We start from the raw sequence: 26540 nt of genomic DNA, 5'->3' as shown, positions 1-26540 counted from the left end.
TCTATTAATGATTCTGGAGGGGAGGAAGCAGGATGTGCGTGCTGGTGTGCTGAACTCAGCTGCTGGGGGCTGCTGCTCATAGGGAGGCAGAGGACTCATTGAAAGCCAGCAGGCAGAGCCTTTGAAGCAGAAGCTAATGATGCCTTATTATGTGGGAAAACACAGCTCTGGAGTCATAGGGGCAGCCACCATGTGGGCTTGAGGAGGAAGGTCACTGGAGAGGACACAGAGAGGCAGAGCTGCTGGGAGATGGAGGTTTTCTGAGCATGGGAAGTGCTCGTTGCCTTTAGTGTGCTCGGGGAAACACAGCCTTGGAAAGCAAACTCCTTCATGTCAGAGGATTCCAACACACCTGCCCTGTGCCATTCCTCAGCTGTGGCAGAGCACCCCTAAACATCAGCCCAAAGGAGAAAAGGGCTAGTGGGGGAATGATCTTCCACTGGGTACCAAAAGCTAGGAACTGCCTGGCACCAGAGGAGTTACTTGAGGAGTTACACAGAGCTGGAATAAACTACGGGAACAAACCAAAACCACTGGAAGCACTAACTTTTAAAATAACTGTATTTGTGCTGACGTAACCCACATGTACAGATAATCCCTATGTCATTACCAAAGATGGCCCCCACCAATGGCATTGGCAGCTCTCAGTACACAACACCTGTGTCCTCACAGCTCCCCTGGCAGGCAGGGCAAGGCCACGAGCCCCTTCTCACCAGCAGGGAACCTGTCAAACCTGAGGGACTTTGGCATGGTCACCCTGGAAGTCTGTTGCTGAGCAAGGAGTGGAGTGTGGGCTTTCCTCTGCAGCCTGGGGCTGCTCTTTGGTCAAACACCCTGCACTGCCAACAGCTCCTCTGCTGCATCACAGCCATTTCTGCTGTAAGCAAACAGCCACGAGCAGCAGGGGATGTCATCTAAGTCCTCACAGGCATTACAGTGATCACAAAACAAGAACTGGGGGGAAAAGAACCTGTGGAAAGGCCAATCTGATTTGTAACCAAGTGCCAGACTCAAATGCCTACCATGTTCCTAGTTACAAATTAAGTGCATAAAAAAAGAAAGTACTTTAAGAAAATGGGACTGTTTCATCCCCACCATCCCAGAATCACAGAAAACAGGGTTGGAAGAACCCTGAGGGGCTGCCAGGTCTTTTCCCAGGTTCTATGATCCTGTGTGGTTGGGTCCCCTCAATAGATGGAGCTTATGGTACTCGCTTGGCTACTTGTGTCAGAGCTGTCCACTGTCACATCAGGACCCATGTCTGTGCCGTCAGGATCCTCTTGATCTTTAGCAAAGTTGATGAAAACCTAGAATTTCAAAGGAGAACACTCAGTCCGTGACAGCATAAATAATTTATAATATGAATGAATATGAAAAAGGATTGGTTGTTCATTTGACTGTGAGCCTGGAGAGAGTGCTTCACGCTGGATTTGAGAATTGCAAATGTTGGTCTTCCATGGGCTAATGTAAATAAATGGATGCACATTCCTGTACTGCTGAATCGACACCCGGGATGCAAAGGCAGACATTCCTGCATGAAGCCTAATTGTCCTGCAGCTCAGGTTCCAGCAGTGCCAGGCAGGTAATACCCATGTGGAGGCTCCTTTCGATCACACAGTAACACAGTCCCATCATTGCTTTATAAACCCATCTGTCTGTGTGGAACTGACACCTGTGCACACACAACTGCAGAGTGCAGAGATGGGTGTCTACAATTGCTCCCACAGTCTTCCTTTGAACAGTATCGAATGCATACACTAAGTATTCTTACTAGAACGCTACCTGCAATCACATTTGCATATTCACAAATCCAAGCTGCCATCCCACAAAACTTGGGGCTTCCTGCATTTTGTCTGCCTGTTTCTCTCGCAGCCACTGCCCCCTATTACACCAACACTGGGGAACTTCCCCCAGATTGCTGTCCCACAGTCTGTAGGACTACAGGGCTGCTCCTCTCTCTGAGACAAACCTAGTATTTCAGGTGCTGATGCTCAACAGGATAGTCCTTGTGGCATCCCTACAGCTGATGTGCTTCCTACAAGACTTTGGTGCCAGCAGGAATGCTCTTCCAAGGGAAAATGAAAAGGACTTAACCACGAAGTTAAGTCTGGAGTAATGCTAAATTAACTTACAAACCAAAGAGTGAAACTAAGCAAATTTCCAGGACTGGTGGCAAGCCTAGCCCTGGACTCGGGAGTGATTCATAATCCTGCCCTTCATCCAAACCCACGAGGCTGCTGAAATCAGCAGTGATAGAGAGAAGAACAGATCCTTTATGCTACGGGCAGCTTTCCGTGTGCATTTTCCTCACGCCAGCACAGGTACCTGGAGGCAGTAGTACTGATAAAGTACCCCCAGGAGGAATATAGATGGAAATCCCTTTCAAAATGTAGTCTATTGTGTGCAGCAGTCCATTATGTGTAACCATCAGTCTGCTCCCCTGTTGGCAGTTTTAAATGGATGGTCACACATTTTAATTCCTTACCTCCTCTAACGTTGTCTGGCTCACAGAGAAGTGCCTGATATTGAAGGCTGCTTTGCTGCCTTCCAGGAGATCAAATATATTTGCTACGCCTCCTGCAGAGACCGGAACGTGATACTCCACCATGTTGAAATGCCGATCCTGTGGGAACAGGAATGATGGGGTAACATCAAGAGGTTGCTCCCTTCAAAGAGCCAACAGATCTGATGGACCATGGGAGAATGAAGGGGCAGGGGGTATCTTCTGGTATTGACCAGTGTTTCCCCACTGGGAGTTTCTGTGGGTTCTGTGGCTGGGAGAGGATAACTAAGCCCCAAAGCTGGAAGCTCCAGGATGGCCATAGCGTTTTCCAGCTCCAAGTGAGCCATTTTGTTAGGGACAAGGGATGGGATTCGTGACTGAGTTAATCTGGTTCTACAGTTACTCAGTTACTGGAAGCACCCGACCATCTCATTAGCCACTGAACCTGCAGTAGGTCTCCAAGCAGGCCAGGCTTCTGTGGGGCCATCCCTGGGGCAGCTGCCTTACAGGATCACTGCAGCTGTTTGGCTGATGTTATTTAAGCCACCAAGGAAGTGGAGTGCTCCAACCCTTGGACCATGTAGCTGACAGCAGTGGCACAGGTCCATGTGCACCATATGTTACAAGGAGTCCATCTTGCAAGATCCTCTTGGTTAATTTGAAGGGATTTTGAAGGCCTCTCCAGAAAGTATCTGTCCTGCTTACCTTCAGGCACGTGTTTGGAAAGTGTGACTTCATGAACTCTGTCAGCATCTCAGTGCAAACTGTGTTGCTATTTAAGTGCATCTTCACAGTGAATCCTCTTCCAAATCTAGAGGAAAAAGTAAACCACAATTAACAGTGTAGAAAAGAGAAACAGATAAAGAAAATCCTCTGAGAGTTCTTGCATGGCCTCTTTGGGGAAATCTAATCCAGGCAGAGTACAACTTGAATGGGGTCAGGGTTGTTAACCTGGAGTGAAACTTAATAAGAAGCCAAGCTATTGTTAGAACTAATAAAATAAAAGTTCAACCCTCATATGCATTTCACATTTGCAGCAGTGAACTGATTACTTTGGGGGACATGTTTCTGGGAAGAAAGGCTGTGAGAGAGAAGAAAGTGCATTAGTTAACAAAGAATTTCAATGGTGCAGTAAGAAACATAAACCAGAAAATGTCATTATTTTGATGCCCTGTTAACACAGGTCTCATGTTCTGAGCCCTCAAAGCTGTAGGTCAGTAACTCCATACATGGTTCAGCAAAAGTGAAATAGGTCCATTTTACTGACCTGCTCTTGATGTGCTGCAAAGAGCCAATGCACTGGAAACTCCCATTCACCATGATAGCCAGCCTGGTACAGAGGGCTTCACACTCTTCCATGCTGGAAAACCAACCCAGAAGCTCCAGTAAGTCATTGAGAAGGTATAAAAAAAATGGTTGTTTTAGTAATCAGAGAACATGACTGTTCTTCCCTAAAGGATTGTGAGTCTCTGTGGGTACCCACATTCAGCCACAACAAACCCCCAAACCTGTCACGGCTCTGGAATTGTGCAAGGACCAACAGGGATTGCGAGGGATGGGCCTCTCCATACCTCCTGCCAACCCCAAAATGGGGGCAGAGCCACCCCAGCCCTACCTGTGGGATGTGAGAATCACCGAACACTTGTTCTGCACTTCCTCACTGATGATTTTCCAAAGGTGGCGTTTAGCATTTGGATCCATTCCAGAGCTCGGTTCATCCTATTGGGAAAGACAGGACTGAATGTAAATTTGCACTCAAAATCTGACCTCCCCAACACTTGTGCTGTTTCCAGGTTCATCCTCAGTGTTATATTTGCTATAAGGATGCACTGGTACAGAGTTGGGACAAGGATTATCCTCAATTGCATTATGGATTTGACTGAGATACCCCACGCCCCCTTCAAGCAGGAGCAGGTCAGCTTGACTGAGCTTCCCCTCCTTGCTGCCCTGTGGAGCTGCACAGCTCTCCTGACAATTGGAGAAACTTGCAGCCTCCACTGGATGCAAGGAACTGATGGGCTGTGACAGCTCCACCTTAGACCAACCCCTCTGTGCTTTTTACACCACAGTGCTTGAAAGGCCCAAAGCCCACAGCCACCACCCCAGACAAGGAGCTAACAACAGGCACGTGCCTCTTTATCCTACACTGGTGAAGCACATGTTGCATTTCTCCACTTAGAGAGACAGCAAGTGAGAGATGGCAGAGGATATACCATCTCCTGTCTTAGGCACTGCTGATGAAATTGTCAGCCAGCTCCTGATTGACAAGCTGCTATTGTTGAGGACAACAGCTTACAAGAGGCAGAAATAAACCAGCTTGGGTTCAGGTAGCAGGCAGTACAGAGGGAATTTCCCCACTACCTATTTTTATTCAAATCTTTTATCTCACAAAAGCAGTAAGAGCACCAGTGTGTGGTCAGAAGCAAAGGCAGCAGTGCTGGGCTCAATACAAGTTGAGCTGAGGGAGATTTATGTCCACCAGGTATCAGACTTAATGTCGGGAATCCTGCCCACAGAGCTCTGCACACATTCAGTACACAACAAGTGGGACAACTGCACAAAAAGATATGTTTTAGCAAGGCCATAGCTCATGGAAGAACTGGCAAGCTCAAAGACAAAAGGGGAAGCCAAACCTAGAAAAAAAGTTTTATGTTCTAATGCTGAGGGAAATTGCTCCTTTGCTCTCCTACAGGTTTGAATGTCACTTCTGTTGGAAGACTCTGCAGGTTAGTCGATAGGAAAAAATCGATTGGCAAATATAAGACCTATTTTTGACCTCTGAAAGATGCTATCAGAGAAACTAGCAGAGTCACCACACTCTTATGCCCTCAAGGAATATCTGAGTGTTTGCTGGCACCTAAAGTTTCCTGTGGTGCCTCTGTTGTCAGGCTAAGCATGGGCATGTTGGGAGTGTCCCCTAAGCTGTGCCTCAGGGGGCTTTGCTACACTGTCACAGTGCCCCTGCCAGCCCAAAGAAGTGCTCCTCCTGCCCCCAGCAAGGCCCCCATTCCTCACCAGCAGCAGGATCGATGGATTCCCAATGAGAGCCAGAGCAGTTGACAACTTTCTGTTGGTGCCATAACTGCACATGGAGGTGACTCTGTCCTTGTAGGCCATCAGATTCAGCCGGTGGAGAAGCTGGAGTACAACCTATGGAGCAAGAGTACTGCTTCCATAACATGTCCAGATGAATTACCACACACACTTCTACTGAAAGACTAATGTAAAGGCTCTCAATAATGACAAATGCTGCAAGTCAAGCCCCAGTGTTACTCACTCCCTTGATGTCCCTCTCTGGGATGCCGTGCAGCCTGGCATAGTAATACATGTGTTCCTCCACCGTCAGCAAGTCATCCAAGGCATCTTCTTGAGGACAGTAGCCAAAGAGTGACCAGTGTGCCTCACTAATGTCATTCAAGGACCTGTGTAAGGAAGTTGGTAAGTCACTGTACGTGGACTGAACTGCCAATGCACTCCAGAATGAAACAGGAGTGAGAAAACCCCTTTCTCCAGCTTCCTACCCCCTTTCCCAACCCTTGAAGGAAAATGCTATGAATCTGCAGACCTCCAGCTTTCAGGCCCTCAGTTCTAGTACGTAGCTCTCCAATTAGTGCAGCACCTCAGGTGGCACAGCTGCCACCCTACCTATGCCTGCTAAAGTACGCTTTGAGGTGAGTCCTACTGGTCTCCAGATCAGAAGTGGGAGCACACTCCAAGGATCTGAGCCTGATCCCATTTGCAACGGAATGAAGTGGAAGAAACACCTCTGAGAACAGCAGAGGCACGGCAGCAAAATGCAACCCCCTAAGAAGCAACCATACCACCTTCAAGGGATGAATTCCTTGCCTTATTTATTTTTGTTCTGTTTTGAATGTTTTCTTTTGTTTCAGACTTTCACATTTCCTTTCCTTTACCACCCAGCCTTAAAAGCTGCTCAGGTTGATTTGCTCGCGTGCCTTCCCCAGAAATCACATCTTCCATACCCAGAATGATCCTGGACCCGCAACCTTCCGCTGGATGCTCCGATATCACCCGTCAGCATCTTGAAGATCGTTGTCTTTCCAGCTCCGTTCACACCAAGCAAGCCAAAGCACTGGGTTGTGGGAAAGAGAAGCAGAAATGTAAGTGTGCTGTATTTCCAATGCAGAAATCCTGCTCCGAGAGGAGTGCTCAGTGCACCTTGTCTCCTCTTTCTCCAGCCCCCTGAGCAAGATGGATTGCAGGAGAGGCAGAGGAACTCAGCACATACCAATGTTATAATGGAGGTTGTTTATGGTGCAATATTCCGAGCCTTATATTAGGACCGTTTGTTTAATATGGTGAAGAAGCAGGGATGTGTCTCTAATAGAGTCATTCCTTTTCCTGCAAGGTGCATTTCTGCAGGAGCAAATCCTGATTAACTCATTTGTGCAAAGCCTCCCCTTGACAGGAACAGAGCTGCTCATGGGAATGAGGCGAGTGAGGTTTGGGCTGTCACTGGTAAAACCTTAATGTGACACAAGATTTTTGTCAAATAATCTCAGTAATGCACTGCATTAATAAGATTAAGAACTGGTTCCCTGTAGTGCAGTTCCAGTATCTCATGGTAAAATTCATGTTTTATTACTAAGGTTGGGTAAATGCAGTTATGTGTTGCATAAGCCATCACCATTGTGCTGATAATTACTATTATTTTGATATCATTAGTACAAACCATCTGATGTGAAAGTTATTATGTGCTGGGCCCACTGCAGATGCACAGCATCGACCCAAGGCTCTTCCCCACCTCGAGGATTATGCAGAGACAGTATCTGTGCATGGTCTGTGGGCAGGGCCAGGGCTTCTGCTGACAGGTGGGGAATGGCGCCCTAAATCCCACCAGCAGCAGGGTGAATTGTGCCAGAAGTCAGAGAACTTGTAGGAGAGTGGAGGAATGGCTGACTGGCTCCAAACAACCAGGTGGGAAGTGAGAGGGGAACAGGGTGAGCTGTGCAGAGGTGGGACAGGCACTGCTCTGGCACCCACCCCTTTTAGCCTCAGTGAGCCTTTGGCCCACACCGAAATGGTGACGGCACCGCATCAGCTGCCCCAAAACAGTGGACCATGGATGAGTTAAAAAGTTTGCTAAGTTAACGTTTGTGAAGTGCCTTACTTTGTCTGGATCTTGTTTTAAAATTTGCCAAGTACCTTATTCTACCTTTATGTCCTAAAGTTTGTAGTAAAAGTTTGTTATTGAACCTCCTGATAACTTTGTTGTTCCTCTGCTGCACGACAGAGTAAATCCAACTGCCTTCCCCCCAAACCCGCCAGGCGGGACGGGCCATTACAGACCTCGGTGCCAGCTGGGGCTTAGAAAAAGTCCTCTGCCAGAAAGACCAGAGCCTCAGTCTCCATGTGAGGCTGCTGTCTTGCCCAGCGCCTTACATCCTTTTATCTCGGTGGGATCCAGGCAATTAAAATAAATCAGGTACCAAGGGTTAATGCCAAGCTTCCCCTTGTCAGGTCAGCTGCACAGCGTGAGGTAGAATCTGGTCTCCTCTTTCCTCTGGATGTCAGAGGTGCTCTCTGCGCTCCTATCTTTTCACTTGTCAGGAAAGAAACTGCACTGACATGACCAAAGAATCATTTTTTCTTTAGTTTTAAGTCCTGATTCATGAAAATGTGTGTTCAGCTGAAGTGATTTGTCTTCCCCGATGGGAAAACACGATGGTCTGACTCACAATCTCCCACGCAGTTCAGGTGAATAATTTCAGCTGGACACATTCTGCTGTCTTCATTTACCACCTGGTGACCCCCAGTGACCCCACAAGGTGTGCTGTGCAAACACAGTGTGCAGACATTTTCTCCATCAATTCCCATCTACTTCCTCTCTTTCTAGGGCCTTCAAACTGTCACTTGGTGTCCCAAATCCACAAGGAACCTTTCATCACTACTGTAACCCCAAGAATGAGGCAAAGGAAGGAAGAGGTCAGAGCAGGACAAACCATTACAGCTGTGCTGGGACAGCAGCAAGGGCTGGGAGAGAAGACAACAGTGACACTGGAGGGTGCCCACAGCCTTTTCCCCTCACTCACCTCTCCAGCAGGAATCCCAAGGCTGATGTTTTTCACAGCCACGATGCGTTTGTGAGGAAGGTGGTAGATCTTTGTGAGGTTCTGGAGCTGCACCACGTCGAAGTCAGCCTTGCCAGCCTCCACCCGGTTCCTCTCCGCCTGCACGTCCCCGTCCTCCTCCGCAGGGGGCAGGAGTGATGCTTTGCCGTGCACTCTGTCGAAGAGGAACCTACGGGGAGGGCAAAGGGACCTTTCCCTCAGCAAGCAGACAGCAGAGGCCTCTGTGCTTGGGAGAGATCCTAAGCAGCCCCCCTGTGAGGTCCAGGGCATGCATGAAATACTCAGATAGACAGGTTCTGTTCTTTCCTGATATTTGCTCCATTTAGGGAATTAAAAAGCCCAGTGTTCTCTTTCTGCCTAATTTTTTTCCTCTTTTTCAGCAAATATTGTGAGCTGGAGAAAGTCCTGCCTTGTGGACACACTGCTATTGCAGGTGACAGGAATGTTCTCACTCCTCTTTGAGGAGAGGGGGAAATTCAAAGAGAGGTTGTCAATGGACTGGCTGCTCTCACCAACCTCTCACCGAACTACTGAACATCCACCCACCAACCCCAGAGCCCTGCAGTCCCAGCCAGCACAGAATGCCAAGGGACTCTGGTAACCTGCACTTCTGTTAGTTAATATTCCACTTACTGGGACTGCTGCCAGAGGAAACTTACTCCATGTTTGCAAAGTGTCTTGGAAATTTATGGGCTTCATAATTGACAGTGATGGTGTGAGAGCCCAGAATGAAACCACTGAGCTCTGGCTTGGTCTGTTTTCATTGTGGGGCTCCAGATGTTACTTACTCCAGTATGTTGCTCCAGACTCTCTGAATCATCCTGTCGTGTACTGTGAGGCGAATGGCAAAAAACACAGTGCCCTGGATAAACATGGCAAACAGCTTGGATGTGGTCTTGTCCAGCTCAAAGGTTTTGTCAGGGTAATCCACTCCATAGGCTTTTAAGAAGCCCAGCAGTGCCTGATCCTGTGACAGTTCAATCAAGCCATAGCCAAAGCAAAATTGTGGGAACAGAAGGAACGCATGCCTTAAATTTTCAGCAAGATCACGCAAGCCCTGGTAAAAAACAAAGAGCAGCACAGTCAGTCACTGCTTTTATTCATGGAATAAATTCATAGGTTTTACTGTGGGACTGAAGTGTAACAATTACACTGGGATTTGCTTGTGTCTCAGAGCAGAGATAAATTGAGAGCAAAGAGCTCTGGAGACAGCTCGTTTCACAGGCACAAGGTCATAAAAGTCAACAGGCAGCTCTGAGGTTGTGATCACCCATAGTAAACAGCAGTCAGTTCCCAGTGTGGTCCCTCACTGCTGCTCCAGCCACCCGGAACCCAGCCATGGGACAGAGCTGAACCCTGCCACTGAGCTGCACTGTGCCCCCCAAACTGTATGGCACAGCTCCCCTGCAGCACTGTCTGATCCCTTGGAGCACCGTCCTATCTGTTTTCCTTGGACAAACATCTCCATAAAACAGATTTGTCTTTACTAGATCTAGAAGGGTTTTTCCAGCTAATTCATGGCAAAGCAGCCCAGTGCACAGTCTCACAGTAAAGGTTTGGTACATCTCTAGCAGAAGAAAGGATTAGTGCACACAGCAAAGTGGAGAGGCAGTAAATTAGCTTGGAAAGAGACTGACTCCCTGCCATTGGGGCACAGAGGGATGAAAGATGATCATAACTGCATGTCCCTAAAGTCCAGGGGGTTGCTGAATAAGCTCCGTTCAGCTAGAGAGAAAAATCCAACCCAGCTATTGTTGTACAAAGTAATTGCCCTCCATAAAAAAGGAACCTAAGTGTAAGGTGTACATTTTATCCCAGGGATATCTCAGTTTAAGAGAAGGCTTTACTTTAGGGAGTCATCACCATCTCTAAGTCATTTTTCATTCTTGCAGGGAGAAGATGACTGCATTACAGATCTAGATGACAGAGAGCTGAAGCTGGCTTAATGCAGCACATCAGGCCCAGGGCAGCGACATTTAGTTGTTACTCCCCACAGTTTGTGCTGCAAGAACTCAGAAATGCTTTGAAGTGTCCATCAAACATCTCCACCCAGCTCCTGCCCTTCATTTTCCATCACCAGGATAGCTAGAAAAAGGGTCCCCAGTTTTCTGTCTCTCCTTTTGTGTTCTCCCCTCTGTCATCACCATTTTCTTCCCTGCTGGGGGTGCAGATTTACAGACAAGCAGGATCCATTTGTGACTTGTGTCCTGTCTGTAGGGAACCCCAAGTCCTGTGATTAATGTCCAGCTGCAAAGGACCCAATCAAAGCCACCAAACCCACAAGAAGCCTCCTGCTGTTTCACCAGGGGTTTAGTATCAGTAGGGCTTCTACCTGGTCCGTGGCCTTTTCCTGGGAGAGCAGAAATACAACCGAGTGCGTGATAATGGTATTGATGCCGAAGAACAAGTTGACACAGACATACACGATGAAGGCCATCCCTGTTTCCTTGAAGAACCCAGCCAGCAGGTACATCCATGAAAATGATGCATACCTAGGAATTACCAACAGTGCAGAAAACACCACATTAACTCAAAAAGCTACTTTGAAAGCAAACAACTGAAGACATCAGACAATCATAGAAGGTTCAGGTTGGAAGGGACCTCAAAGACCATCCAGTCCCACCCTCCTCTCAGGGTCAGGGACACCTTCCACTAGCACAGGTTGCTTCAAGCCCCATACAACTTGGCCTTGAACTCTTCCAGGGATTGGAACATAACAGTTCTGTTTTGGCATGTGACTAGATTTCCACATTACAGAGCTTAAAGAAGGAAAACTGACTTTGTGTCTGTTAGAATTTGGAGACAAAGTTTACAATACATACTTTGAACATGGAACCCCACCTGAAAACAAACAGACTGGGCCGGGAGGATTCAAAGGCAGGGAGATAGTTTGACTAAGTCTTCCTGAATTGTGCTGCTGTTTATTTTGCTCTCTGATATTGAAATGTCTCTATCTCTTGAACTTTGCCATAGTTCAGTAAGCATTTGCTTACAGCTTGGGCTGTCACTGGGACCTTGAATATTTCCATATCCTCACATAGGGTTTCCTTTGAATAAAGCAGGCAGCAATGGTTCACCTCCCTGCTCCTGCAAGGAGTAACTTGTCACTGTTTGTAAAGTGTGTGTCAAAGGAAAAAGCCCACATATTCCCCCCTTGGATTTCAAGCTGCAGCAGCCTGCAATATCCAGTTCCTCACTCTGCGCAGGGATACTTAAATAACTGAACTCCACACTTACCCAAACAGTAACAGCAGAAGAAATACTGCCAGTAAGTTACTGTTGTTGCAGAAAGCTGGGATCTGGAAGGCTGAAATAACTCCTACTGAGAGTCCAATAGGGACCATAAAAAGTACCTGCAAAATGATATTAAAAAGATGTTACTGGGACAACCGTTCTTAAACATTTCCCTAGAACAATGCAGAAGGAACAAAGCCAGGACTGAATTTGGTCCCACAAGTGCAGCTTGGGCATCCTAAGGGAAACCAAACACAGGTGGGTCTCAGTCCTCCCCAGGCTTGCAAGTGAATTCCCGCAAAGCCTCAACACTGAGGACCACAGGCAGAAAATACCTTAAGAAAAGGTTGTGAATAAAAAATACCCCTTTGGGTTTTCTGTTAGCCTTGCAGTCAGACCACTTCATTGTGCCCTGTAAATCTAGTCTTTATAATGTTGAGCCAAGCCAGAGAGCTTCCAAACATCTGCCTTGAGAGGTTCCTCTCTTCCCCAGCTTTGGGATTTAGCAGAATTTACTGGCAGGGATTCACTGAGAAATATCAAGTTGCCGAGAGTGCTGGATTAGTTTCAGCCCGCTGAATATTGATTGTGCAGGGACTCCAGGGATTTTTCCACAGGCTGATATACAAATATGCAGTGCTGGGGTGAGTGCCTGGATCAGGGAGGCAGGCACAGGCCTGCTCCATCCTCCCTGCTGTGCTGCCAAGCCAGGTGCAGCCACGCTGCCTTCGGACCCTTTTTCAGCCCCTCCTTGTGCTGCTGACTCCCACCCCAGCCCCTCCAGGTAGGCAGTTGTGATGCTTTGGTCACTGCCTGGTTGGTGTGTGCTGGTGTTACCAGAACACCCAGAAGCTTTGGCTGTGCTCTGCAGAAAGAGTCAAGGCTTCCACTCCCCACAGGATTTCAGCCCTTAGCCCTCCCTGCACCAAAGGGGGCTGGACACCCAAATGCCCTTGAAGATTCCTTATTTTCAGGAAGTGATTATATCACTGGGATTTTAGGCACTAGCAGAACTGCCTCAGTAGAAATTTGCTGGATACATGGAGTTGATCCCCATTACAGCACAGTTGGCAATGCCAAGGCTCATGAGCTGAGCTTGCCTGTGCTGGCTGTTCTCTGAGGGAGGGTCTGACCCTACACACAGGGAGCAACTCATAAGACATTCAGTCTCCAGACACTGTGCATATTCACCCTTTTAGCTCAGCAATGCTTTCCAGCAGGGCTATTAACCCACTGTACCAGGAGGAAATTGAACTTCAGGGAGAACAAGGGCATGCCCACACCCTGGAATGCAGCACAGTTCTGGGCAGCTCAACAAGGAACAAACTGGCAAATCTACACAGCACCATGAAAAGGAACTTGCCCAGGTCCTGGAAGACATATACCTGCATTTGGATTAAAAACCTTTATAATACATAATCTTAAAGAGATCATTCAACCCAGAAATGGATTTTTGCCCAAGAGAGTTGTGTCAGCTGTAGGATGTGTGCTAATGCCCCACCCTATACACCCAGAGTTCCCAAACACAGCTGTAGCCTTGAGCCCCAAAGCCTCACCCCAGATGTGTGGGGCCTGTGTGACAGCGGATCCAGCCCTGTAACTGGCAGAAGAGCAGCTGGCTGCTTCCATGTCAAATGGGAACCAAGCTCCAGCCTGTTCCATGCTGCTCTCTGACAAATGTGCAGCGCTTTGCACACACTCCAGAGAGAAGGAATGCCTTTGCTTGGCAGAACCCAGTGTTGTGGTTCGCACTTAATAGTCTTCAGAGCCCTGGAGAACAATCACTACGTAACACTCTGGGTAGTAATAATAATAATAAGTCTAGGCAATGAACTTTAAATAAAGACCTTCCCCCCAGCGCCCCCCGCTGTGCAGTGCTACTCTTGGTGCATTTAGGAATGTGAATTATTTACCAGATCATAAACGAAGTTAGTCACCCAGTAGGTTGTCATCCCAATGCCTGAAATATGCTGCAGTTGTTTGGCTTTGGTTTGATGCTCTTTGACCATGTAGAGCACAAAGCTGGCTGTCGTGATAGAGTAGCCAACCAGAACAGACATGGACACTATGATGTCGAGTAAACTGTTGAGCCTGGGGAGAAAGTGGAGAAGGATGTATGTGGTGAGTCAGAGTGGCAGATTTCCCTCTCTGAAGAGGGTTGTTCAGAGCTCAGAAGCAACAAGGTCCTGTCTCTGGAACAATCACGGAACGGTTCGGGTTGGAAAGGATCTCAAAGACCATCCCATTCCACCCCCCTGCCATGGGCAGGGACACCTTCCACTATCCCAGGCTGCTCCAAGCCCTGTCCAACCTGGCCTTGGACACTTCTAGGGATGGGGCAGCCACAGCTTCTCTGGGCAACCTGTGCCAGGGCCTCCCCACCCTCAAAGGGAAGAATTCCTTCCTTTCTTTCTTTCCTTTCTTTCCTCTCTTTGCTGATGTTAATGAGGCCTAGAAAAAGGACTCATGGCAGAGTCACAATGCTGAAGGGCCAAAAGGAAAATGATGGTATTATTATTATTATTATTATTATTATTATTATTATTGTGCCAAAGCACACAAATCTGGGATGCTGTAACTGTGGCCTCCAGATCTATATGGGATCCTGCAAAGAAACCCTCATGGGAATCAGCTCTAGTAGCAAGCAAGACACTATTCATGAATAGAGGGAACAAGAGAGAACAGTTTCATCGTTTAGAGAAAGGTATTCAGTAATTTAGGTTGGTTTATGGTTTCCAGGAAGCTGATTTGCTCCTTTTGAAGCTGAAGAATTCAGGCATCAACCAAATGGATTCTCTTACATTACTTGCTCTTGACTCTGTCCTCCAGGATATGGGTGAGCTGATAAGAAAATACCTACCAAGAAAAAAGAAAACCACAATAAGAAAAGAAATTGAAAATGTGTCCAATTTAAAGCTTTCTTCATCAGCTCCTGATATTGACAGTAATATTGACAGCAATACAGAAAACTGTGAGTAGAGAAGAAAAGCAGATCAAAGGTGCTGCTCTGTCATCTCAATGTGATCTTGGGCAGAATCTTGAGCACTCACATTTTTCCTATGACTTCCCTTTGCTGCACAGCAGATCTGAAATTCAAACCCTAGGCCTTGTTTGTGCATCTGTCTGGGTGACAGCATCATTCCCTTCAGCACTCCCACACCTAAAATTAGGCACATGCTTGTTTCAGGTTAGATTTTCAACACTGACACATTCAAAACTGATGGATATGTTTGATTTTAAAGCTGCTGTTTGATGATCTCTCCTCATTCCATTTGTTCTTTTATCATCAGAAACAAATCTTTCCCTACTGCCTTTCTTCACAACTATTACCTTCCTGTGACATATGCCTTCCTCAATATGGGAACTGTGGAGATGTGAGCATAAACCCAAGTAAGGTACAGACACTTTTGTCCCCAGCGTGGCAGTGAGTTAATTCTGAACTATTCCTTTCTTAAGAAAAACAAAAAAAAGAGCACTTTGTTCAAAGGAACTAGTAAAATCTAGTTACTGCATTGGTAAGTCCCTGGGATTTGTCGGTTTGTTTTTTTTTTTTTTAAATCCTTTAAAATGGGTTTGTATCAGGCACAAACTGCAAGAGAGAAATTCTCTGCTGGTGTGCAGGTATCTTCAGATTTGGCGTAAGTACTTCTTTACCAAGGAGAACACTGAGCCCAAAATATACTAACATTGTTCATCACAGTGATTTTGCTGTGTTTGGAGGCAACCTGTGCCTACAAAACTGAAAAGAAGAACATGGGAGGGCTCTGGTGGGCAAGTTCCATCCTCCAGTGCAGGTCTCTGCCATGGTCCCACCAAGAGACAGCCCAGCCTCTAAGACTCCTGCACCTGAGAAAGGGTTTAGATGTTTGTGTGCCTAAAAATGAAGTTCTCAATTCATATTTAGGCACTTCAGTAAATGCTCTGGTTTGCAGGGAGAGCTGCTAGACAGATTTTCTAGAACATCCCACCTCTGGAGTTTAAGCTCCTTACAGCCAGGTGCCAGACGAGGAATTAGGTGACGAAGAATTATTCTGGGTTATTTTCCCTAGGAATGAGCACTCTGACATGGGGATCAGGAAGGAGGAGCCTGTGGGTTTAGCTGACCAAATGCCATACTAAGCAAATGAATTTGAAAGGAGGATTTCATAAGAAATTAATTTTGGAGGAAAAAAACCCCCAAAACCCAAACCTCAGTCTTGTCATCAGGGAGAGAGATGGAATTAAAATCTTGGACTGCTGATAAAGACTCACAGACAGGAAATGTTTCCCTTCTCCAAAAGGGAGAGAGAGAAAGATGGATATTGTCTGTCTAATCTGTTAATACTTCACTATAAAGCCATTTTCCTTTACTGAAGCTTAGGCTAGAAGTCAAAATTTCCATTTCAATGCTTTCTCTTTTTTGTTGGTTGGGATTGAGAGAAGAGAAAGCACAATATACATAAGTCAAAAGCTATTATGACTTGCTTAGTGACAGGGTAAAAAGCTTTTCATACATTTTTTAAAAAAATATACACAATCTAAGTCAAACCTCCAAAGCAAGACTGGCACCTCTTTCCAGCTGCTGAAGTGACAACACACTTTTATCTGGCCATTTCAATGGTTCTTAAACCATCATTTATTTGTCACAACAACAAATAGATTGAGCTGCCAGGACCGTACCCCGCAGAACGTCTGTTCAATTGTATTTCAAACTGGATTTACTCTACCTCAGGGGAGCCATCCTCATCCATTCACTTTATTTCTCCCATTCTATGGCCTGGATGATTAGTGGGAAGCAGAGAATTATCTGTCTGGTCATTTACTACTAAGCACTTCTTTCCAAAAACACATAAGGAGCAGGACAGATGGAATAAAAACTGTTGCTATTCTTTCCCACTGAAAATCGTTATTTTGCTGGTATAAAACTTTCCCTGTGCAAACTTCCTGGCTGTTCACACGAGCTTCCTGCCTTTGCTCTTGCTACAGCCTGTGTTGGGAATACTAAGACAGAGCAAGAAGCTTCTCTGCTTAATTATTCAGCTGCTCTGGGATGATCCCACCACTGGAAGAGCCTGGCTTGGGTCTCCTCTCTTCACAGCCAGGCAGGGGCTGCAGCTCTGGGATATCTGACCTGGGGGGCTCACTGCAAACTGAGAGGGGTGTTTTGGGATGATGAGAGGGACCAGGCACTGGTTCCACTTGTGAGGGGACCCTCGGTGCATTGGTGTGTGAGGTGGGAAGCAGGACATGCTGGTTTGACTTGCAGTCAGCATCTGCTGTTTCTTTAATTCATGGTGTGACACTCAAAGCTTCAGACCCGTGCCTGTTCCATTCTAGCTCAATCCAGACACGTCAGTGAGGAACAGTCCTGTGAGCCAGGAAACACTGTCACCTATCTGTGTGTCCCCTGGGACGGCAGGACACTGAGGTGAGGGGGGCTGGGCTTGACCAGGACACAGCTGGAAGGGCACCATTTGTCCAAGAAAGCCAATCAGGAAAGCATTTCTGCACACAAATGCTGCTCTTAGCAGAGCCCAAAAATTCCTGCATAAGATTTCTCAAATTGGCATCAGCATAAGTCTCTCTCTTGTCCCTGCAGCCCCTTCATGTCTGGAGACAGGCATGCACACACAGACAGGCTTCTACCCATGCTGGAAAGGGAAAGACAGGGTGCCCTGCTTTATCAGCAGGAATTTGGGTTGCTGCAGTACATTACCAAGCTACGAGAAGAGATAACCCCAAATGGGCTACTAACGCTCCTTGGGTCTGTGTATGTCATGTGTCAGAGGAAAAATACAGCCGAAAATTATATTTCTCACTTAATCTCAGTCTCCCCACTCTCATTCAGACACAAGCACACACATACCCACACCCCCTGAGCTGCTCTCAGCAGAAGAGTGACATATTAAAATTTCCTAATCTAAACCACCCCCGGAGATGACCTGAAGTAGCTTTTCTATGCATAACTAATGGGCACGTATCAAGGACAGCTATTCCAGTGCCATGAGGAGAAGCAATAAATCAAAGAGCGACCACTGGCATTTCTTGGATGAAGTGTTTTATGTGGGAGCTGGGGTCCTCCCTGTCCAGCTCCCCTGAGTCTCTGACTAAGACAAATGAACTATGTGATCTATTCATGCTTTTCAATTCTGTTTTTAAAGGAATTGCAGAATTGTGAATAAAGAAATGGCCTCACTGAAGTCAAGGTAAATGTTGTCATTGATTTCAACAGAACCAGGATATCCCCCTGAAAGGGGAGAATTTATCTGCTCCTGTAAAGGAACACTTACCATATTTGGATGTCTCATTTTTTGGCAAGTTAGCTCGAAGAATGAAGTTGTTCAAGCTGTTGAGATAGGCTGGGAGGCTGTGATAACCTTCAGGATTGTACCACACCTGCACACAATCGAGAAATTGAAACAATTTGGGAGAGATGTTCCTGATAACACTTGATTTGTTCTGCTTGCACACGTGAATCATTCCATGGTTGCTATCTAAAGTCATAAGCTCTGCAGGTTAAAGAGCAATGACTAAACCATGTCAAGGAATAAAATAAAAGCCGAACTTCTCTTTCAGCACAAGGAGGCCCATCAGCTTCACCTGCCTTCTGGGAGAGAAGCAGCACCAGCTGGAGATGTGACCACATGTACAGAAATTTGGTTCCCTCTCTGTAATAAGTTGCTGAGACTTGATGAACATCAACATGGGGACTTCCCCAAGGCAACTGAGCAGCCCAGTGTCTAACACCCCTCAAAAACTAGGGGAAAAAAACTGCTTTAGGGCAAAAAATAGCCAATTGTGACCTTCTCATTCAGCAACAGCCCTTCCCTTCCCAAGACAACTTTTCTCACCTATGATAAACCCTTTTGTTGGAGCCCTCTCTGCAAACAGCTCTGCTTCTGCAGGGACACTCTCCTGGCAGCTGGGTTTGCAGTGAGGGCACAGGATATTGTCAGCTCTCTTGCATTTCCCTGCTACCTCAGATTTCAGCCTTGGTGCTTTACAACATTTTCATTGAGCAGAACCAGAGGAATGGGCATATCAGAATGCACCAGCCAGCCCTCACTACAGTACATACATCCCCTCATGAGATAAAGGTGCTACTAATTGATCTTTTCACCTCTGTGTAATAAAATTATGACAGCAGAAAAATTGCCTCCTGCTAGCAAGAGAAGTCAGACCAATAAAGAAGAATGGGGAAAGAAGAGGAAATGAACTGCAAGTCATCTCTGTCATGCCAAGCTGCAGATTTCAGGAGGTTTCTCTTTCTTTCCTGCAATATCCATGAATTCGACATCGCTTCCCCTGGATCCCACGCTTCCCATGCCAGGAGGAGAGATGGAGATTAGTTACCTTGGTCAGTGTTCTGTTGGGGGGCACTGGCTTGATATCAAACTGGAGATCTGATGTCAAAGGCAGCCCAAAGCTCCAGCCACCATACCTGGGTGAAAACCAGAGGGAAATGCATTGCTACCCTTATCTAAACACTCTAATACCTTTGGCTGGTGCATGCCACTGCCACCCTAGGGAATTCCAGCTTGACTTGAAAGAACTTATCCCAATGTGGGGCCAAGCCACCACTGCTGCAGGAACCCTTTTTTGGGGGGGGAAAGAGAAACAAACTTGGCAACACAATCACAAAACTGTGCTGAAAGCCTCCCTTTGAGAAAGATTCTGAAGCTGTGTGGACTCCTAACCTGCGTGCCTGCCACACTGGAGTAAGATGACTGTTTCTTACCCAGGAGGTGTACAGCTCAGTTTATCAGTGGCAGATGAACACACTCCTTGACAACCTTAGTGACAGGTTACTTTTGCCCCAAGTCCTGCTGTGCAGCTGTGTGGCAGAGTCCAGACACACTAACAGCTCCAACAGCCCCGTGGCACAAGGCAACATTCAGCCTCTGCTTTCACTGGCATGGCTGTGCCTGTTCAAGTGAGGCACACACCGAGGCTCTTCAGAGACTCAGACTTGGAGGAAAGTCTCTCCCCAGGGTTTACTTTGTGACAGGCTGAGTCAGATTTTCCTCTTTTTAAAGATTTCTGAGTCAGACAAAGCCTTGTCTGCAGATCCAGCCCCAACATATCCAGTGACTGACACGTTATCCCTGGGCTATCTCTGCTATGATCAAGCAGAGCACTTGCCTTTAATTCCTTGACTGCAGAACACTTTTCCTCCCTTCACCAGATTCCCAGAGAGGCCCTTCTAACACCCACTGCACTGTCACCTCTCCAAGCACAGGGACATGACAGGTGTAAGAGGCTGCTCCCAGTGCAGTTGAGAGAGGGACTGGAGGTTTGTGCCGTACCGTTTCTGCAGGAAGTCTTTGGTGGTTGCCAGGATATAGGTCTCCACATTGTGCCCTGTAAGGTTGTAAAGTGTCCGTGTGGAGAAGGTCCTTCTGTGAGGGGGAGTGTAGTTCATCTGTGGACATGTCTGAGCAGAGACAAATGAAGAAAAATGTTAGTGTTTGTGTTTTAACTAAAAATTACCATATCAGGACAGGATTAAGAGCAGGCAATGGCAACATTCTGGTCCTGAGACTGATTCCTACAGAAGCTGATCCTTCAGAAAGCAGTGTGCGCAGACACACAGCACACATCCCTGCATACTGTCCCCAGCATGTTTAGGGAAGTGCTTAAAAACAACCTTGGTTTAAATCTACACTTCAGTTCTACTGACATCAGTGAGACCTTGAAATGTACTTCATGCTATGCACGAAGATTCTGGCTGAATTAAAGCTGATCCTACTTAGCAGAGTAACTGCACAGACAACTGCAGAGGGCAAAACAACTCACAGAGCAGAAAACTGTGGTGGCCTCAAACTCTCATCTTCCATTTCACAGCAGCTACACAGTACATTTCTGCTTTAATGTCAGTCACTGGGAATGTTTTCCTGGGCTTCAGAGAAACCTTGAATTAGTTCTGAATATATAATTTAATATGGTGAGGGTCAAAGTCACATGGACTGTTTCATGAGGTTGAAGTGTCCTACCAGACAGCACGCTGGCTGCTTCCTTCAGCTCATCCATAACAAAAGCCCTGCACTCCCCCATTGTGTATGTGTTCATCAGAATACATAGAACAGTTTCCCCCATGCTGAGGAACACCTGCCTGTGCCCATTGGAGGTGAGAATCAGCTTTGAACATTATCCTGACTTACTGGAGAAATTATGCCAATACTTTTAATGATGTGAAATTAAGTGTACGTCCAGAAAACTGCAGAAAATAGCTGCATTTTAAAGAATGACTAAGAATGTTCAACTAAGTACATCCTTTATCTTACAAATAGCTTCACACTGTGCCACAAGTCTGATTTTCTACTAGAAAAAAGTTGAAGACAGGTGAACAGCACTGGAGGGAGGAGAGTTCAACCCCAAACTGAACTGTAAAACTGTAACACCCTTGGGGCAGAATCTGCCTCTTCCCCACTAAGCCCAGCAGTGCCCTTATCTGACTCTGTATGTACCCTCATAATGAAAATAATTAATATTATTAATCATAATTTTTTATAACAAGGAGCAGATCAAGACTTTGCATAAAGTTAAATTCTGAAGAGCAAGCAGCAATAATAGCTGTGCTTTTATATAATGACAGTGCTTGTATAAGATGAAATTTTCCTCTTGAATACACACTCACCTCTGCTAAATGGGACAATCAAATGACATTCAAAAACACCATTAAACCTTTTTCCACCACGGGGAGTGGGGCAGGTACATTAGAGTGTGAATCTTATGAGGATGCTGTTTCCTTTCCTGGCCCCAAGCTGGTGCAGACAGAGGTTATCCAGTGTACAAAATCAAAAAGGCCAAAGAGAGACAGGAGGATTCTGAACGCTGAGTCACCCTTAGCGTCGTGCCTGCCCATAAAACCACTCCCAACACACAAGGCCCCCCAAAAATCCCCCCAGGACCCCTCACTTTTGGGTTTATCCAAATTACCTGGCTGCCTTTTGTGCAGTTGCAGGCAGAATACTTAGTTCCCTGGTCTCCACTGGTAATCCACTGGCCAAGCATGTCCTCTGTCAAACACTGCCTGAAAACGAACACATTTTCCTCTGAGGCTCTCCATGCTCAGGTGTGCAAACGAAGCTAATTGCTGTCATGTTTAATGACAGCAAGGCTGCCAGTTGAGCAGCTTCAGCAGAAAAGTAGACCTTCTTGTCAGCTCTGGGCACTTCAGGGAATACCCCTCCTCCTGCTGCTCCCGTGCCTCTCGGCAGAGAGCCCTCGCTGCTCCCTGCGCCTGGATTCACTCAGTTGCTCAGAAAGAATCCAGACACCACTTTTCCTACAGTAGACAGTGCAAGGAGTTGGCAGACAAAGGCCAAAAGCATCTCAAAAGAGCCCAGAAATAAGGGCTGTTGTCCTGGCAATAGCTGGGCAGACCTGTGATGGACTCTATTGCCCAGGTTGTCACTGTAAATTCCCAGGATAAATATTTGCCAGCAGATACGTGGCACATACGAGCATGCAAGTCTGCCCAGGATCTTACTACCAGTTCCTTGAGAATTTATCTGCAGAGCCCAGAATGAACCAGCCTTCATGGCACAGCTTTTAGATAGAGGTAACCAAAGCTCTGCTGAGAACTTGCTGTGTGGGCTCACAATATAACTGGTATTATTAGGACAGCTAGGACCAGTTCCCAGAGATGAGCATTGCTTGATTCATCCTGGCATCCTGTTCCAAAGCACCAAAGCTCTTCCTCACTATTCATAGCAATAAAGGAGTCCACTTGTGGTGGTGAATACTTGAAGCAAGCAAAGAACACCAGTGTCAGGGTCCCGGGGCCATGTGGAACTCCTTAAAGCACAGTGTAGTTTCCTGCCTTTAAGAACATCTACAGTTCTGGGCTGGCAGACTCAATCCTTCACTCCAAGCTCTCAGCAGGGCTGAGGCCTGCTTTACACCAATCAGGTCTACATAGCTCACAGTTCACTCACATCCCACCAGCCCCAGCCTGTGAGAGCACAAGCAAATGGCCAGTGAGCCCCTCCTAAGGAGCTGAAAGAGTCTGCAAGCCAAGCTGGAGACAGGCAGAGCCTTTTCTCTGCAGGTGGCACCAATGCATGAAAATTCTGAAGATGATCAAAGATGGTTATTAAGGTCTAATGGCTAATAAAGTCATGCCAATTACCTTGCAGATTTGGAGTTTAAGTGGGAAAAAACCCAACAACTACTTACGAATTGCTTTTGTTCATGCACGTGTTATCCGTTCCAGGGAAAGCAAGCATCGAAGCAACTAAAGCACTCGTGGTTTCATTAAAATTCCTAAGATTTTACAAAGAAAAAAGAAAACAGGAAAAGGCTCAAAGAACTTCCACTATTACTAAGCAGAGGAAAATTGTTTGAATGAAACAGGATTTATTTAAGGTGTTCAATAAATATTTGTGGAAACATCACTGAAGTACATGCAGTACATGAGGACAGTCACACTGGTTAAAAGGACTGCCCAACACCTGGAGCTACTCCAGTGCCTCTGGATCCAAGTAAGAATACTGATGAACTTCTGGACAATCAAGATTCTATTTCCAGGGAAAATGCAACTACTGCAATTTGCAGGCACTACTTCCAGCCTTGTCTCAATCAGCTCTCTCCTCTGTGACACCCATTTGGCTTTGGTCATTCAAGAAGCTCCTTGGTTCTGCCCCAGCTCTCTAGCAATGATCCATCAGGAGAAGCTGGGAACATTAGGAACAGAGGACTTGGACAAGCAGCTCTGGCTCATTCCCCCATCTATCAAGATTGAAGTAGAAAGGCATGAGCAGTCCTGGGAAAGGACATCTAGAGCAGGCACACTTGCTTTAGAGCTAAATTTTATATTTCTGACTTAGAGCTGAGAACCATTGCAGAAAGAAAGAAGTTCAAAACATGAAAACAGGATGATACAAATTATAATCATTTTGGTAATAGGATTTTTAAGCACAGTGAAGTAATTCAATGGAGACATCTTAATCACTCTGGAGAAGCACATGCTCTTCAAATTGCCTGTGTGGCTTGGACTAGCTGGGCCTAGGCAGGAAAGCACGTTCTGTACTGACAGAGAGGAGGGTGATGCAGACAGCTCACAGGATGGATAGAATTTTAATCCCAGAGTTGTAATGTTAGCAACAACTGATGCAGGGACCTCCATTTCTCATTGGGGCAAGAGTGTGTATATATTAAGACAATCCCTGTGGCAGTCAAAGGGCCAGAGGACTCCAATGGAAACACCAAGAATATTCTTCACACATTTCATAGCTAATTCCAACTAAGAGGTTGTTCTCCTGGAGCTTTTTAATTGCTGGTCTGAACCAAGCCATCTGCCCCAGAGATCCCGTAGGACAGGATTTCTACATAACTGCATAACATAACTACACTAACACTTCTCCACTGGCTATGCTTAGAAATAACCCTGAAGGCAAATCTGGCTCGTTATAACCCAATGTGTTTAGGAGTCACCAAGACCACCACTCACCCAAAGAAGTCTGCCTGGTCAGATGTGCCATACAGAGAGGGGGACAGCAGGAGCTCGGGATATTCGGTCTCCTTGGTTCTCAGTGTCCCAAGTCCCATGGCAGCCATCACAAAGAGGACTGGGAGGATGACCTGAGCGATGAAGCCTCTGACATCCCGCCGGGTGTGGTGGAATCTCTTGATGAACAAAGCTGAAGTCTTCTTCAGCAGCAGCGGCAAACCCTGCAGGCTTTTGGATCTGATCAGGAGCTGGTCTGGGTACAAAGGAAGGCATTTTGTCATGGATCAGTATTTGTGCAGTGCAGGGAATAGTACTCTGGGAGTACATTTCTCTTCCTGCACACCTTTAAAGATGAAAAATCAAAACTACTAAGCTGGAACATGCACAGGGTCAGGCTTGGGACAGGACTCAGATTCTGGCTTGAGTCTTAAGCTCATGTAGCACCAGTCTTTTTATTTCATTTCAAATGTGTACATGTACTGATTTTCAGTTTGGGACCTTGCAAGAGAAATACAGGTTTCCAGATGCTCTAAGTTATCTACATCCTTCCTACCCAGCTACAACTTACAGGGGAAGCATATTATTCTTGGATTTACAAACTGAAATTTTTCATCATTTAAAAAACAAGTCCTCAGACAAATCTATAACAGAATTAATCCTGAAATAAGAAAATGAGCACAAACCACTTGACCTTGTGCATGGACAGATTTTGTGGTAGAGCCAAATCCTGTGCAACCTATTCCTCTTCATGAAATATTAACCTATATAATACAACATGAAGCAAATCCTTTTCAATCTTCTGTTTAAGGGTGACACAAAACACTTCTCTACACATTTGAGTGACTGTTTACAGTAACATTTACACTGCAGGTCAGCTTTGAGAACTGAGTACAAAAATACCTCTGAGTTGACCTTTGGATGCCTCCCTAACTATAAATGGTGTTAAGTAGAAAGAAATGTTTCTACTCCAAGAAAGCATTTCAACCAGGTATTTGGCCATTTTGGGGTTGTGCCACCTTTAGCAGCTCTCAAGCCCTCAGGGACAGTGGTGTAGCTTGATCCTCTTCTGAATGCGAATTTATCGCACTGTCTGGTCCTTTGGGCTCCTTTACCATACAGCAACATCTGGGACACAGCAAAAAGTAGCAAGGAGGAGCCAGCTCAGAGCTGTGCTGCTTTTCCAACAGACTAAGGGGTTTCCACAAAGTTTCTTTCCAATTCTGCTACTTATGGAGAAATAATCCGCTACATCTATTACAGCAATTACTTTCAGAGGTACACATTTACTCTTTCACCCACATGCTGTATTTGATTAGCTTAAAACCTGGATCAATTTAAAGGAAGGCAGATGCAAACAAAACCCCTCTGTAATTTATCCTGTGATTCAGACTGTTCCAAACCAGGGGATCTAAAGAACTGATGAGTGCTGTATTTCCAGTGATTTATTGGTTTTCTGATTCCTGGCTGGATGAAATGTAGTTTTCAACAAAGAAAGAAGACAGGGAGCTCAAATCAGTCCATCTGTCACTGTTTGCATCTGTGATAGATCTGGAATAAAACCCGGAGGTAATTGAGTACCGTCTCTGTCTGTGAAGGTGTCTGTGCTCACAGACATTCCGTCACTGCCACTTTGACCACTGGCTCCAGGCAGCTGGTGGGGCAGTGCAGCATCTTCTTGCTGGTCCTTTACCAGCTCTTTTGTCAGATTGAGAAACACCTAGAGCAAGAAAATATGAAGGAAAATTTGTCCAAATGACTCCATTTACCAAAACAATAACCAGAATCCACTCTTCTGTTTCATAGCTGTAGATGGTGCAGCGATTGTGCATTACAATCCTCTTTCTATTCCATTTGTGCTCTGTTTTTATCAGTGTAAAATTGTTGTTGTCCAGCTCCCTGTCACCTCCTGTCTCTCTTCTGCTGCAGCAGTGGAAAATCAAACCTTTGCAGCTGCCCTCTGGACTCACCTTGTCCTAGAACCACCTGCTCTGTGGCCAGTGAGTAGGTGTGAACAGGGCTACACTTCATCTCAGGCCCTACATAACCCTACTCCCTCCACGCCCACACAGTGAGCAGCACACAGAAGTTCTCTGCATGGCACCAGGGAAGAAACAGGGAGAGCTGTTTCCCTGGAATATTTTTCCCTCTAGCCTCTGACAGCCCCACTGCCTCCTGGCTGGGACTGTGCAGCCATGGCACCCAAGCTGCACATGGTACATGATGTATAACTTATTCTTGCTACCTTGGGAAAACACCTTAAAAGCAAGAAACCATTTCT

At 46.2% G+C, this 26540-nt stretch overlaps 1 protein-coding gene across 2 annotated transcripts in view; it reads right to left on the bottom strand.

Moving 5' to 3' along the window:
• Positions 1 to 543: 543 nt before the first annotated feature.
• Positions 544 to 26540, bottom strand: part of ABCA12 (ATP binding cassette subfamily A member 12) — an 82544-nt gene continuing 56547 nt past the window's right edge. The window contains exons 34-54 of one of the 2 annotated variants that reach the window (XM_051786727.1): positions 25841 to 25979; positions 24263 to 24515; positions 22990 to 23076; positions 21748 to 21841; positions 20115 to 20242; positions 19162 to 19249; positions 18099 to 18204; positions 14631 to 14685; positions 13743 to 13920; positions 11833 to 11948; positions 10928 to 11087; positions 9384 to 9652; positions 8557 to 8764; positions 6487 to 6596; positions 5781 to 5925; positions 5519 to 5653; positions 4119 to 4222; positions 3771 to 3863; positions 3209 to 3314; positions 2486 to 2623; positions 544 to 1307 (exon numbers count right to left, since the gene is read on the bottom strand). In XM_051786727.1, coding sequence (XP_051642687.1) covers positions 1188 to 1307; positions 2486 to 2623; positions 3209 to 3314; positions 3771 to 3863; positions 4119 to 4222; positions 5519 to 5653; positions 5781 to 5925; positions 6487 to 6596; positions 8557 to 8764; positions 9384 to 9652; positions 10928 to 11087; positions 11833 to 11948; positions 13743 to 13920; positions 14631 to 14685; positions 18099 to 18204; positions 19162 to 19249; positions 20115 to 20242; positions 21748 to 21841; positions 22990 to 23076; positions 24263 to 24515; positions 25841 to 25979 — 2832 coding nt within the window. In that variant the 3' untranslated portion in view covers positions 544 to 1187. Of the gene's footprint in view, positions 1308 to 2485; positions 2624 to 3208; positions 3315 to 3770; positions 3864 to 4118; positions 4223 to 5518; positions 5654 to 5780; positions 5926 to 6486; positions 6597 to 8556; positions 8765 to 9383; positions 9653 to 10927; positions 11088 to 11436; positions 11683 to 11832; positions 11949 to 13742; positions 13921 to 14630; positions 14686 to 18098; positions 18205 to 19161; positions 19250 to 20114; positions 20243 to 21747; positions 21842 to 22989; positions 23077 to 24262; positions 24516 to 25840; positions 25980 to 26540 lie in introns of those variants that run through there. The other variant, XR_007904399.1, reaches the window with a different exon arrangement.

This window comes from Manacus candei, unplaced genomic scaffold (genome assembly GCF_025592945.1).
Source record: "Manacus candei isolate 608988 ecotype Guabito, Panama unplaced genomic scaffold, ASM2559294v1 h1tg000023l, whole genome shotgun sequence".
NCBI classification, from domain to species: Eukaryota; Metazoa; Chordata; class Aves; order Passeriformes; family Pipridae; genus Manacus; species Manacus candei.
This window is presented reverse-complemented; position numbering and strand designations above follow the sequence as displayed.